General features: G+C 35.5%; 1 protein-coding gene across 1 annotated transcript in view; it reads right to left on the bottom strand.

The window, feature by feature from the left end:
• The window catches only part of LOC124358520 (dynein axonemal heavy chain 1-like), a 61,345-nt gene that overhangs the window by 41,105 nt on the left and 4,962 nt on the right, over positions 1-15,278 (bottom strand). Inside the window, exons 2-11 of the mRNA XM_046810816.1 lie at positions 13,457-13,577; positions 12,182-12,312; positions 9,979-10,084; positions 8,756-8,910; positions 8,159-8,347; positions 7,385-7,549; positions 6,099-6,315; positions 4,760-5,034; positions 3,309-3,619; positions 2,317-2,542 (exon numbers count right to left, since the gene is read on the bottom strand). Of these exons, the coding sequence (XP_046666772.1) occupies positions 2,317-2,542; positions 3,309-3,619; positions 4,760-5,034; positions 6,099-6,315; positions 7,385-7,549; positions 8,159-8,347; positions 8,756-8,910; positions 9,979-10,084; positions 12,182-12,312; positions 13,457-13,577 (1,896 nt within the window). The remainder of the gene's footprint in view (positions 1-2,316; positions 2,543-3,308; positions 3,620-4,759; positions 5,035-6,098; positions 6,316-7,384; positions 7,550-8,158; positions 8,348-8,755; positions 8,911-9,978; positions 10,085-12,181; positions 12,313-13,456; positions 13,578-15,278) is intronic.

Raw genomic sequence — 15,278 nt, 5'->3', positions numbered from 1 at the left:
GTGTTTCGCAGATTTGTCGTCCATTTTCTCAAGTATCATATTGGGTCATTAAAATAAAAAAATAGATAAGTTGATTTTACGTAACGTTTTATTTGATATTTCATAGACTTTTCCGATTTAACGTTTAAAAACGGTGATAAAGGTAATAAAATAGTGAGTTAGATAAGAGATTCGCCCAACACTGATGCCAGATTTACGTTTATGAAAAACTACTGATCTGGCTCAACACCAGGGAACAGCTGATGGTCAACAGTGACGTGGCAACACTGTCTCAAATTTCATAGGGCTATTTTGGTGTGGGCTGCTCAAACCAAATCAAAATGGTTATTGCCTTTAGGCATATTAGCAATCAACATGGTCATCATTCTGTGTTACAAATCACAACTTATCATATGTAACACTTGTTATGCTCTTCTAATATTGTCATCCTGTTATCAGTTTAAATGCAGCGGATATTCATCGACAGATAAGTGAAGTGTACGGTCCAAATGCAATGAGTGACAGCAAAGTGCGGAAGTGGGTGAGAGCTTTTAAAGATGGACAGGAAAATGTCCATGACGAACCACGATCTGGTCGGCCGTCAGTGATCACCGAAGATTTGGTGAAAGCCGTTGATGAAAAAATTCGTGAAGATCAGCGATTCACTGTTTCTTCATTAGTAATAGAATTTCCAAACGTGAGTAGAACCACATTTTTTAAAATTGTTTCTGAAATTTTGGATTTTCGCAAATTGTGCTCATGTTGGGTTCCCAGGCTGCTTACTGAGGAACACAAAAAAAGAAGAATGGGTATTGCTATTGAATTTTTTATTCAATATCATCAGGAAGGTGATAACCTTTTAGACCACATTGTGATGGGTGAAAAGACATGGGTTTCCCACATAACATTTAACATTAACATTTATTTAACATTTTGATTTGTTTGTACTGCTATAATGTAATTGGGTGTATTTCCTATTTTATAGCATGAAAATAAAATAAAATAAATAATCAAATAAAATAACCCCAGAAACGAAACACCAGTCGATGGAGTGCCGTCACCGATTAAAGTGAAAGCAAAACAAACATTGTCCACACACAAGGTTATGGCGACAGTGTTTTGGGATAGACGTGGGATATTGCTAGTCAAGTTCATGGAGCGAGGAACAACAATAAATGCAGCCAATTACTGCAACACTCTGACTAACCTTAGACGAGCAATACAGAACAAGCGACGTGGCCTATTGACAGCTAGAGTTTCGTTGCTGCATGACAATGCCAGACCCCACTCTGCCAACCAAATACAAAATCTCATCAAATTGTTTGGTTGGAAACAGCTAGAACACCCGCCATACAGCCCAGACTTGGCGCAGAGCGACTTCTACTTGTTTCGCTACCTAAAAGAGTTCCTACGCAAGAAACGCTTCGACACTGATGACGAGGTGAAACAAGCAGTACAAGACTGGTTATTGTCGCAGGCGGCCGACTTCTGTGACACCGGCATTCAAAAACTTGTAGATAGTTATGACAAGTGTTTAAACAACAGTGGAAATTATTTAGAAAAATAGTGATTGATGTCTGGAATCAAATAAAACAAGTTAAAAAAAAAAATCTGTTGTGGTTTTTTTTTTAAAATAAAAAACGTACCTTACTTTCCGAATTACCCTCGTACTATTTTATACTAATTTTATATTTATACTAATAACAACAGTTATATTTTCTGACTTGAAAGCTGCATTGTAAGATAGGTATACACAACTATTTCTGTATAAAAAGCTAACATTTTAAGGAACACTGGTTGTTTTTTTTTTTTTTGTCATTACGTCCGTCATCTTATTCAAATCTTGACTTTGAAAAAGGATGTAGACATGGAGATACAAATTTATTTTGATTGAGTAAAATCAGTCACTGCAAATTTAAAATAAAATACAATAAAACCTACAGGAATAACTTAAAAATGCAACAATATTCTTCTTTGTAAATTAAATTTTAAGATATAACAGGATATAGGATATATTTTAGGATATATAGTTCATTTTAAATGCAATTAATTATAAAGATATGTTTATAAATAAACCTCTGTGTATCACTTTTATCTTCATAAAAAGTCATTCTTTCATAATGACGACAATATTGATAAAAACTGCAAGATAGTCTAAACAGTCCGAATGTACCTTACTGATACATATTTATCACATCAGTCCAATAATAACCAACTTACTGTAAGTTTAACAGTGAATAGTGCCAAATTCAATATCATAAGCTATGACATCTTAACAATTTCAATGTAGTATATATCAGTTAAAACTATATATCACTATTACAGACATTGCAGTACCTTTATTTCATCTGTTTTAATTTTAGATGCCTCCAACATCAAGATGAGGTCAATGTTGTCAACAGGAGAACCTTCTGAGGTGGTGAGCTTGATGAGGATACGGTCCTGGATTTCCTTGAGGTCAGCTCTCATTTGGGCGCTGCTGGTCACGATGTTGGATCGTAACTCCTCCAAGTCTGGTCTCTCCTGCATAACCACCAACGCCAGCAGTTGATCCTGCAGACCGCTGTACCACAAACAATAAAAAAACAATAAGTAATTGCTGTTCTTGCAGAAAATTAATGAGACAAATATACATGATGACAGCTTAGCTAAAAGATTCTTTGGAACATAGATGAAATTGATAAAAACTAATAGTACCATTGTTTTCGTAGGATATTATTCCAAGTATTTATTAGGTTTTTAAGTTGTAGTTTGGAATACTTAGCTGATTCCTAATTAGGAATTCCAGTAATATCAGAATGCCTTGCTATAATAAAAGACAACTGCAATGCTGTTGCGTCACATTATTGGGAAGGGGAAGGATTAAAGAGTTGTTACGAGTAAGGTGGAGACGCACATATATCTGCTGCAGTCGATCAAGGTGCAATTCTTGTCACTGAATGAGGTCTTCTCCTTCTTCTATGGGGCGGCTTACTGCCATGCACTTAAGCCTCATGGGCCTTTTGCGCACCCCGGAAGCACACCATGAAGCCTACCAATCTATGATTTCAGCAGTTCCACAAACCGCCGAAAACAATCTATCAGGTCCTCCTGGGAAAATTCACCACCCTTGTCCAAACTACCAAAGATGGTATACCGCTCTCTTGCTATTGAAGGGCAATCAAAGAGCAAGTGTTCGGCAGTTTCATCCTGCTTATCACACATTCTACAGAGCGGATCCTCCTGAAGGATGCCAACTCTGTGAAGATGCTTTCTCAGGTGACCACGTCCCGTGATCAGACCTATAACCCGAGAAGACATTGATCTATTTGAGACATTGAATGAGGTACCTGGGAACAAGCGTGAAGTTGACCAGGAGAATCTTGACAGCAACTTCAGGAGTATAGTGGGGGTTGGCCATCCGGGTGGTGAGGAACAGTCTGAAGTCCGAATTGAAGGGTACAATGACGTCACCTAACTTGATGACCACCTGGCTGCTCTGGACGAAAGTCTGTCGGGTCAACACTGGATCCAGGGCAGGGTCCAGCTCGAGGCCTACGTTCTCTATCAGCATGGGCTTCCCGAGTCTGACCGCACCTTCCAAAGAGCGCATCAGGTCCCTGTCTGTCAGCTTACATATGGTCAGCCCCTGTGCCTTGCCCTGGGTGACAACAGCTAAGATTTATTAACAGGATAACATCAGTGTTTATGAAATTTAAACATTGCCAAACATAAAAATAAGTTCAAATTCAACATCTTGAGATTGCTACTGATCTGAAGAACTAGAGAAGAATTTCAGACATAACTGTCACAATTTATATCTGAACACGGATAAAACAAAACAAAATAAACAAGCAATTTCTCCACTCATTGAAATTGAAGGAAAAGAAATAGTATTTGCCAAAGAAGTTAAATTTTTGGGGCTAACAGTTGACAATAACTTATCATGGGATGCTCACACCAAAATTATTATAAATAAGATTAATTCTGGCTTGTACGCAATAAGAAGAATGTCTGATTTATGCAGTACTGACACCTTAAAACGTACCTATTTTTCTCACATTCAGTCCAACATTACATTTGGACTGTGCGTATACAGGGCTACTAAAAAAGAAAATTTCAATGCAATACTAAAAGTTCAACAAAAAGCTGTCAGAACCATTTCAAAATTACATTTTTTTGAATCTGTCAAAGAACATTAAAAAAAATTAAATATATTAACTAAATGTGGACTTTATATTTTTTAAGCCATCATGTATGTTAAACATCAAACATCCATCAGTAGCAGTAATGTGGTGCATCTCTATGACACCAGATATAAAAATGTAAGTTATTTGTGATCCCTTGTCATCATTTGGAATTATATAAAAAAATACATTATATGTAGGAAATACATTTTTTTTATTCCTGATTATATAAAAAGTGAAAAAAAATTTTTTGTTTTAAAAGAAAGTTAAAAGATTTTTTGGTAGGATTAACTTTTATTCTTCAGAATAATTTGAGCACTTTCCCTTAGGACCTTAATATTAAATTTTGTAATAATAATTGCATACTGTTTAAACACTTGTTAGGTATTAGTTATAAATTAAACTATAAACTTTACATTACAGTTATATATTGTAATTTGACTACTTTTTCATTAAATTGACACTATTCAATGTACAAAATGTGAAAATGAATGAATTAAGATTATTTTGATTTGATTATATTCTATCGTCAAGTCTGATCTTAAGTATGAAAATATATTACAATCCCAAATAAAAATTCAGAGTTTTTCTATGAAAAATAATAAATAGCTAACCATATTCTTAACCCAACGGTTAGCCTGGCCTTGTGGGTCGATGAACAGGGGCCATCGCTTGGAGTTGAAGACAAGGACGGCGTTCTCTGTGGACAGAACGTCTCTGGGCAGACCGTCCAGTTGCCAGATGCGGATAGTAACTGGGTCTCCCAGTGTGGACACAGGGTTACAGTCTGCAGTGTGGGGGACTCCAGCATTCGTCACCACATTGTGCCAGTCCTCCAACAGAGCGCGTCGGTACTTGTCGGTGAACGGACCCATGTAAGCCACACACCCTGCTCACAGTCATATTGTTTCCAGTTCAATACTTCTAAAAATTAGGGTTATTTCAAATACTGTAAGCCAGACTTTATAATCTGAATTCTGGAGTATCTACTTTCACATTTTCAGAATTAAAATATGCTTTTTATGCACAACGTTAATTTAGCTGCTTAACACATGTGGACAGAGTTTACAGAGTTTAATCCTGCCATTGACCTAGCAGGGATCACTTCTGGTTGGGTTATACCTTCCAGTTGAACCCACACTGGGCACAGCTAAAACCGACGTCTCACTTAAATCTGGGCAACCTTTTAATGTCCAGGAGCGGCACTTCACTAACAGCAAATATCGAGATTCTCGGGCGCAAGGGTAATTCAATAGGTCTAGTCTACAGCTGGAGATAAATGTTGGAGTTGGTGGGGTTTGTTCCCTAAGAGTCAAAGGTTTTTGCCAGCCTTGACATAAGGGAGTGCCTCCCCCTGCCTGCTTTGACTGGAGAGGCTGTTCAGAGCTGGCCTCCCCTTCTTTTGAGGGGACATGACTTGAGATTAGTGCCCTAAATTCTTCCTTATGGATCTCGATAGGCAGCCTCTACCCCCAACCTTACCCATCCAGAATATCCTGTCACTTCGGAAGCAGCGCAAAGGTCCTTATAGGACTAGGTGCAATTTATAAGCTTCTTGTTCTAAGAGAAAAAAAATCCTGCCACTTAGATTTACAGAGAAGTATATTATGGGCTTTTTGAGAGCAAATAAATGGACTGATATGTACACAGAACAAAACAGCATGTGCAGAACAAAAAATCAACTACTTGATATTGAGTAAGGCTACCAGTCATATTGCAGAGATATACAGGAGAGAAATTTTATTTTTTCACACGCTATAACTAGTATCAAAATTGATTTGGATATTGCATGAATACTGTCAAGAAAAAAGCACTGAAGCCACCCTTCAAATAACCAAATAATTGGACAACCTTTTTGTTTATATTTTATGAAACTTCCTAATTTTAAGGGATGATTTTAAGTTTTACTAGGGAAACATTAAAAGTAAAATAGAATAGCTATTAAAGGCACACCTGCACTGATCAAAATGTCACCGACCAATGTCTTCATATTCTCGTTGATGTTTTCGATGGTCTGTATCCAGCGCAGACGCTCATCTGACAATCCATTCACCAATCGGAATGCACGGTTCATGCGCTCTTCGCATAACCGGGAGTTCGCTTCCAGCTCGTTCTTGCGGTCCATCGTGTCCTGCAGTGTCTGTTCCAGCACTGCCAATCTGTCCATCACCTGAATGTCAGGAAAAAAGACATAAAGCGATGCAGGAAAAAATATAGAAAGAACAGTGATGATTCCATCTACTCCAGCATATAGAATGTCAAGGGCAAGGAATGTAGGTACTCTTCAAATTCAAAGCAATGACATGAGCTGGATCCTATAAATGTGTTATAGCACCACAAAAACATCAAAAATATACAAAATATGCACTTACAATGAGAGCTAAACAATGGCGAAAATAAATTACTAGAGCCTCATAACTTGATAATCATCAAACCACAGAATGTAAAAAATCAAAAACACAATTCCATTATTACATATATTAACATGTTACAAGAGAATAACCTATTTCACAATTCAATATCTTAATAAATGTCAATATTTTTAAAGTAGTAATCAAATATGCAATATTGCTATTAGAAAGAAAAACATTTTAGCCTGCTCTACACCACTTATCCAACAAATTCGATTCTTTTTCCACTTCGTCCTCTTTATAAAAAGTACTTTTGTTTTCATTCATTCAGTCTTATACAAATAGAATATATTATCATGTAATTTTAATAAAAGTTTTTTTATCCTGAGGGAAAAAGACTGTTTGTCCCCGCGCTTAGTCCTAATAAGGACCTTTGCGCCTCCCTTACTTATATTTGTGTCCTCAGAATCTGAGACTTTTACAGAAGCCGATCAGATTTGACGGCTCCTGTTCTCTGATGTCCTTGGGGCTGAGGAGATATGCTCCTAGGAATTTTTTCCGAATTTTGATATGGCAGGACAATTTAACCAAATATGCTCCGCTGATTCCTCGTCTTCTCCAAAGAGTCTACATTCGTCAGTCTGGTTAAGGCCCACCCTCATAAGATGTTTACTTAGGGGGCCATGTCCTGTCAACATCCCTAATATCAGTCTTATATCCTCCTTACTCTGATCTAGGAGAGCTGCTCACACCTTTAGCATAAGGAGAGATAAACATTTTAGATTGTCTTAATCCTCAGGCTCTACTCCAATAATTAATGTTTCTTATCCTCTTTTCCTAATCTTTTACAAGAGCTGTGCTGTAAAATGGAGTTGCAAAATACTTTACCTGTTGCATTCTGGCTTTAGCCTGGGCAAGAACAGCTTCAGTTTCATCCAATTTTGCTTTGGCCACTGCCAGCGCAGCTTTCTTCGGCATCACTGCACGGTACACAAAGTAGTACTTGTATATGGCGTGCACCCACATGCACAGCGACGTACACGCTTTCGACACCTGTAAAACACAGTGACCAGCAGCTTATGACTTATTTGTACTCTACAATCTATAAACACTAGCAGTCAGAGGTACTGAAATGTATTTTTCATCCTTCCTGGAGAGGCCTGATGTACCTGAACAAAAGACAATATCTATTTAGACATCATACTTAGATTCCTTACTAGGACCAGTTAAAAGAATTCGTTGGATCTAGTCAGTGGTACTAATAGAAATGGCCGTTGATTTACACTTAAAAAAATTTATCCAGGAATATTCCATGTACATACAATCAAGTAAAAGTGAAAGAAAATACCAGTTTAAGTGACGATTTGATTATTGGCGAAGGCTTAGCTTAATCAAACTAGGCCCACTCCTGTGATTTTAGATTCATTAGACGAAGTTATTGAGCAGATATATTTAGTATCTATTGAACAACACTTCTTAAAAATTTCATTCAACAACATGAATGGAAATTTTTTATTTTATTTGATTTAAATTAGACGAAAACCTCTGAAAAACTAGACTACTAAGTATACGCAATAGGAATAAAATAGTTAGATTAGTTCTTAAGAGCTCTTAAATAGGAAGATGATATAAAAACAAACTGATATTCCATAGTCAACATACAGTGATGATTTTTGCTGGTTGGAAGTTGGGGTTGTTGATGTAGGGTTCGAGTTTGGCGATGAGCGCCTCTGTCATGTTTTCCTTGTCGTAGTTCATTAGGGAGGTGAGGAAGGCTCCGGGGTCCGACAGCATGAGGCGGCCCGGCTCCCAGTAATCCAGGACCTTCTCTCCCGGCTTAGAGCCCGCCACCTGCCAGCAGTTATGCCACGTTTTACAATTACTGAGACCTCTATGGGACCATCGTGTAACCACAAAATGTTGGAGTTAGTGCTTGACTTTACAGCCTATTACATTAAGAAGAGTAAGCTATTGTCACTAGTACTCTTTTTTTGTAAACCACTAAAAAATATTGGATACTAAAATCCTTCACTGTTTTTAATTTAAATTTAAAATAAAAAATTGTATGTTATAACTTTTTTCAGTATTATAATACATTCAATTGATGTTTTTTTATGAGATGACAGTTATATATCGTAGGTACGTCATTATGTAGACTTGTACTCTGATGATAAAAACTACTCCCTGTTCACAAAACAAAACAGAAGGCTACATAGACATTTATTAGACATTGTAAAGTCTAAGAAGAGGTGAACACACCTTGTTTGGCTTGATGTCTTTTACTATGCATATGACCTCTAATACCAATATGACCCCGGCAGGAGGTCTCTTGAGGGCTCTGACCTCAGTGATATCATTCTTGTTGAGGGCCTTGAGGCTGTCCTCGGCAGCACGTAGCATTGGCATTGCTTCCTCTATAACATTTTACACAATATATGTATATTACTAAATAAGAAGTAAATGTTTCATCTTGGACAACAAATCTATGCGCATGATGTCAAACTAAGAAAAACATAGTTAGGTACTGAATTTTGTATCACTATGAAATTAACATGTTTAAGTGTTCAATTTCAATCCTTATTAGTAGAAAAGTTTTCATTTTTTAATTGAATACAGAATAAAGAAAAATGTAGGTACTTTCGTTAAGACAACTCTTAATAGCAAAGATATTAACTCTGTGTTTTTAACTTCTAGTGCTGGACAAAAAATATGTATCTGTGTTTTGGGATCATGGGGTAAAGGACATCTCTTGTCTTGACTTGTGTAAAAGGCCAAGAGAGGGAGAGTTGTTCTGTTGCACCAGTACAAGGTTGCATTTCTGGTGCAGGTTGGGAGTTGAAGTGCACCACTTCATGAACTGCTAACAATGAATACGGATTTGCCCAATCCGAGTAGGTCTTTTTGTTGTATTTTATAACTATGGAAAGCAATTCACTTTTAAATACAAAACTAAAACATTTATAGACATTAGCTGTGTTATTAAACTGTACTTTGGCTACTTCTACGGTACTGTAATGTTTTAAGCCCACCCTGTTTTTCAGGATGTATTAACCATTAGAAGGCAATAATAAAGTTAAAGTTGTATTAGGTGTTTTAAAGCTTAAGAAACAGAAGTTTTGGTGTTATTGGCCACATTTCAGAAAATACCATATGGAATTCATTGGCATTTATATGTTGTTACTTATTTTGCACAAACTTACAATTTTACTTTGAACAAATTTATTTGTACTCAAGTTATTTAAAAACAATTGGTTTTTCTCTATTCGTATGTAAAATGTTGTGTAATTTCAAAAGTGGAAAAATGCTAATAAATAATGGCAAAACTAAATTATAATTAAATAATTAGTAATTATATTATAATTAAATTACTAAAATAACCACTGAATACTGATAAATGGGGGTTATTATTTTTTTCCAAGTTTTCATCTTGTTATACAATTTACATGCATAATATGGAAATAAATATATTCTATTCTATGTACCTAAGTCAGCCTGGGCATCATCTGCAATAGCTTGACATTCAGCTGCCATTTGGGCTGCGTCTGCCTCCTGGACCTCCACCTCCTGGCGAGTCTTCTCTGCCACCTCCTGTACATGTGACAGATGTCAGTATGATAGTGTTTGTATCTTCCAGGGATTTTATGAAAGAAAGACATATGCATGCATATACATTGTTAAATCAGTAAAGTAAAACAATTGACATTACTGCTTTAATTCTATAAAATTACACTTCAGAGACCAAAACATATGTATGTGATGTATTTCAGATTTGAAGTGATGTCAATTTGATGAGAGTGGCAGATTATAACGCCAATTTGCTATGTGTCACCCCCACGTTGGTTGCGATAATTTGCTGAAAGTCAGTTCTTTAGAGTTATTGACTCACCATGTAGTTGTACGCCCCTTGTCACCAGTGGCACGTTGTTGTACCATGTTGCTCATCATGGTATCGGTCGCCATCTTGCCCAATGCTAGCTGTATTCCCTCGGTATTACTAAAAAATTATTAGATTTGAACGTCTCTGGTGTTATCACCAGAGACAAGTCTGTGTGTATGTCAGGGTTCCAAAATATGTTAAGTAATGATTACAAAATTTAACATCACTCCACACTTTTTATAAAAGGGATATTTAAAGAAAGTCAAACCAAGTGACCACGAGATTAATTTATTAAATGTCACACTCTCAACACATATTATAATTTCACTCACCTTGCAGTGCTTTGATAATTTGAAAAGTCTAAACAATATCCCATCCTTGATTAAATTTCAATATACTATACAACAGATCATTACTATCCCAGGAGAACTAACACAACCTCCTTGCTTCGAGTCTGGTGAAAGAAGAGCGAATCTCTGTATAAAACGACGGATACCGACTCAAAACAATACTCATCCCCTCTCTCGTTCAAATCAGCGTCTTCACGAATAAATTTATTTTAATTCTTTTTTTATAATTGTCGAAATTTATTACGTTTACTATAATTAATCAATTTAAGTATTTCTATTTTCTTTTTATTATTTTTTCAAAGCTTTTTATTTAAATTTTTAGCAACATGTGCTTTATGATGTCATCAATATACAAGTCATTCATACCACAATTGGCTTTTCTGCGTAATTCTATTTAATGTTTTTGTAAAACACGAATTTTGGTTATGTTTACTTCATTTTAATTAATCAAATCTTTTCCCGAATAAAGTTTAATAAATTTCTTCGTTATTAAATAAATCTCAATTCCGACAACATGTGATTCACTGACGTCACAGTCTGCCGATTCATTGACGTCACAGTCTGCCAATTCCCCGCGAATATTCAAATGTCGTAATTTGACCTGTTACAACTGTGTACTCACATTACGTATTTGAAACAATAATCCTTTTCACTAATCATTTGAAAAGTTACCACATCTGGGAAACTCCTATACTTATGACACATGACATAGAGGGGGAGTTGATTCTGTTCAACATAATCGGGTACTTTAAAAAAGACTCCTTCGTGTCAGGGTGGCATATTTTGTAATTATTTACGCCAACATATAAAAAACAACCAACAAAACTAAATTCAAACAAAAATATTTGTTAGAAAACCCACTAAATAATGAATATTTTAAAACTTTATTTAATACTTTGTGGAATGTATAAAAGCATTTTATTGATCTTTTATTACTCTAAAGTAATACTATTAGTTATACTATTAATTTTAACATTATAAATAATAGATATTTATATTTTGCATTTAAAGTAAGCCTCTATACTTCAGTTTTGCTTATTGCCTTACACTCCATTATTATACATTATGTAATTTATAATTTTTGTTAACGCCGTTCTAGTATATTCTATAGTTGTGTATATGTTCTGTACTTTACAAATTGAGAATTAGTGGATTGAATTGAACTGAACCAGCACAAATTCCAGAGCGGTTCTGGAATTACAGTGCTGTTCAAAAAATGTTCACTTGAATTTATTATCAACAATTAGAGGTCTTGCTTATGACTTTTAGAGTCAATGAAAAAAACTGTATTAGAGAATTACAGCTAAATAAAGAGTGAAGAGGAAATTTTTATTATTAGTAAACCTCAAAAGTTTCTAAATACATAACAAAATTACTGAAACTGCAATTTTTTGCTTGAGAAGCTTCAAGATGAAAGATGTTAAAATATAAAATTTTTATTGTTCAAATTGCACTGACCCTGTCTCCTTCAATCTCCACTAGCATCTCTTGAGCTGCAACCTGAGCAGATTCCAGTTGAGGCTTCATCTCTTCCAACTCTTTCTGCATCACCTTCACCATCTCTGCAGTGTTAAACAACTTGTCTAGACCTGTACAGACAATCGTTTTAACATATACCAACTACATAAAGACTACAATAAGAAAGGAACATTGAAAGATTTAGTTTATTTATTTAAGGACCATAACTAACAGTATTGTCTTCATAAAATCATCATAATACAAATATGTTTGTCTCTATGGAGCTCCTACTTGCCTACTGGTCATTTTGTTCATATAGTAAGTTCATGGGAGTGCTTCAGTGAACCATATTATAGGTACGATTAAGTTGATATATTAATTCCAAAATAACTGAGATCTTTGAGTTATGACATATTCAGATCACAAACAGTTTGATTAGTAACTTGAGGAATAGGATATATGCTCTTGAAAATACTGAATGTTCTTCAGTATTAATAGTTATTGGCTGGGCATTAAAAAAACTTATCACTCAAAAGGCTTCAAAGTTTTATTTCTGTTTGTCTATCTGTCCGCACAATCTCTCGAAAACGAACTAATCAATAGACTTAAAACTTGAAGCTTCCTTTCTTTAAAGGCAACATCGAGTTCGGTGATGATGCATGTCACTAGATGGAATTTGGCTGAGCGTTAATGAATATTTTAACATTGGTCTTATATGTAACCATAGTAAAAACGAGAAAATAAATAAATCAATAAACAAACTAAGTACAATCATATGAGATTTTAACGTGTGGCATCTTTATTCAAAGAGTAAAAAGAGAACAAATTATGGAGTGGAAAGTTAACATTAAACATCGGTGACAAAATTTGACTTCAGTACATTCTTTCGTTGCAGTACCTTCCCTAGCTCATAGCACCTTTATTATTTGAACAAGGCGGACTTCCACCTTATTGTATTAAAGAATGGTAAAAGAGAGTGGAATATATAAGGAAAAGAACCTGATTGAATCTTGGCCAACAAAATAATTATTTGTGGAGAGTCTATTGTAAGCTAACTAGCTCCTGATGCCTTCTGAGGCCTTAGGAAGTCCTCCAGTTCCTTTGAGGAAAGGAAACACTTTTCTCCAACTTGCTTCTAAATCTGGTTTCCTTTCCTTTTACATCATACGACCATCCCTTTCACATAATTGTGGAATTACAACTACATTTCGAGGATTTTTGTATCCTATTTTTAAATGTACACAAATTAGTTACAGATAATAATGAGGAACTTGCCAGTCTGGAGTCGTAAGATACTCTGCAGCATCTCAGCCTTCCTCTTGGTCAGCATGGCAGCGAAACTCTGCAGCAGCTCTAGATAAGAGGTCGGGGTCACATAGTTGTGTCGAGATAACTCCTACAGCAATAACGGTTTTGCTATTATCATCAATCATTGTAAGTGAAATGGCTAAACCAAAAACCAAAACGTTGTAAATGTTAAAAACTGTTTAAAGACAACCAAAATCCAATCATACAGAGGACAATTGCACTAAAAATTAATACATTGAAGTATCAAACAATGTAATGATGAGTCAAGTTACACTACAGGCATTTTCTGTGACTTATCTAAGGCCTTTGATTGTGTAAACCATACACTGCTGCTAACAAAGTTAAGAAGAATGGGTGTCAAAGGCACAGTTCTTACACTATTACATTCTTATTTATTTAACCGTAAACAGATGCCAGTTATTACTAATAAATCAGGAAAGTATTGCTCTAATTGGGCAGATATAAAACATGATGAACCCCAAGGGTCAATCTTAGGCCCATTTTTATTCATTGTTTATGTCAATGATCTGCCAAATTACCTCCCTAAAGAAGTTTGTAGCCTCTTTTTATATGCAAACGATACAACTGTTCTAATTAGACAAAAAATGTTGTGACATAGAACTTGACACCAGAGATGTCATTGAGAAACCTAACCAAATTTTCCTTACTCACGGTCTGTTGTTAAATCGAAATAAGACTAATACATTACGCTTTAAACTCAGAAATAGTCATTTTGTAAAGGGTTTAGTAATAATACACAAGTAGTAAAATTTTTAGGGATACATTTTGAGACTAAATTAAATTTTCTGACCATATCAATAAATGAAATAAGAAACTTAATTCAACCTGGTATGCTTTGAATAAAACATTATTCTAGTACAGTTAAGAAGAAACAAAACAAAAGAAATAATTTAAAACTAAATCAGTCTAAGCGTAGGCTTAGAAGGTCAAACTATAGTTTTAATTCCACTAACCGTTTTGAGGTATTGGAAGTCGAAGAGGAAAATATGGTTGAAAAAGAGAGTATACAGATTGGTATGGGGCCTGAGTCTTCCGGACGAAATACTGAAAAGAAAATATGGATTTGTGCTGACAGCCATGGCAAGGATTTGTCGTGGTATGTAAACTCGCAACAGGATAAACATAAGGCTGTTGGCTTTGTCAGACCCGGTGCTGGTTCAAAACAAGTGATAGAAATGTGTAACAATCTAGAAGAACTTCACAAGGAAGACACTCTGGTTCTTTTGTGTGGGACGAACGATGTGGCAAAGAATGAGTCACAGGTACTCATCAATGGAGTTTCTGATATTCTCAAGAGAGTTAATGGAACCTGCAAGATAGTTTTGGTAGACTTGCCAACAAGGTATGATCTGGTGGAATGGTCATGTGTAAACATGGAAGTTAATAAAACTAACTCAATTCTTAAGGAACTATGTAGCAAAAATCCAAATTTAGCTTTAGTAGAGGCTAGTAAGGCTGAAAGGACTCTTCATACAAGGCATGGGATGCATTTTAATCTTAGAGGGAAAAAATGGTTGTCTAATCAAATAATTAAGGCGGTAGAAGATTTTGAACTTAAGTTTATTCCGATGGACAATACTAGTCCTGCTCTTAAGTCACAAAAAGACGTTGGATGTATGTCTCTGGGAAACTCTTCTTGTCCTCTAAGATCCCCTCTTCGGTAGAACCTAAGACTACATTAAGAACTGAGCCCAATGTTATAAGAAATCTACAGCTTAACACAGGCCCTGGGTCAGGAGGCTTGGGAACAGCTAGTTCTGAGTCTAGT

Source organism: Homalodisca vitripennis, chromosome 3 (assembly GCF_021130785.1).
Source record: "Homalodisca vitripennis isolate AUS2020 chromosome 3, UT_GWSS_2.1, whole genome shotgun sequence".
NCBI lineage: Eukaryota > Metazoa > Arthropoda > Insecta > Hemiptera > Cicadellidae > Homalodisca > Homalodisca vitripennis.
The sequence above is the reverse complement of the archived record's forward strand: the minus strand, read 5'-3'. Positions and strand labels throughout refer to the sequence as shown.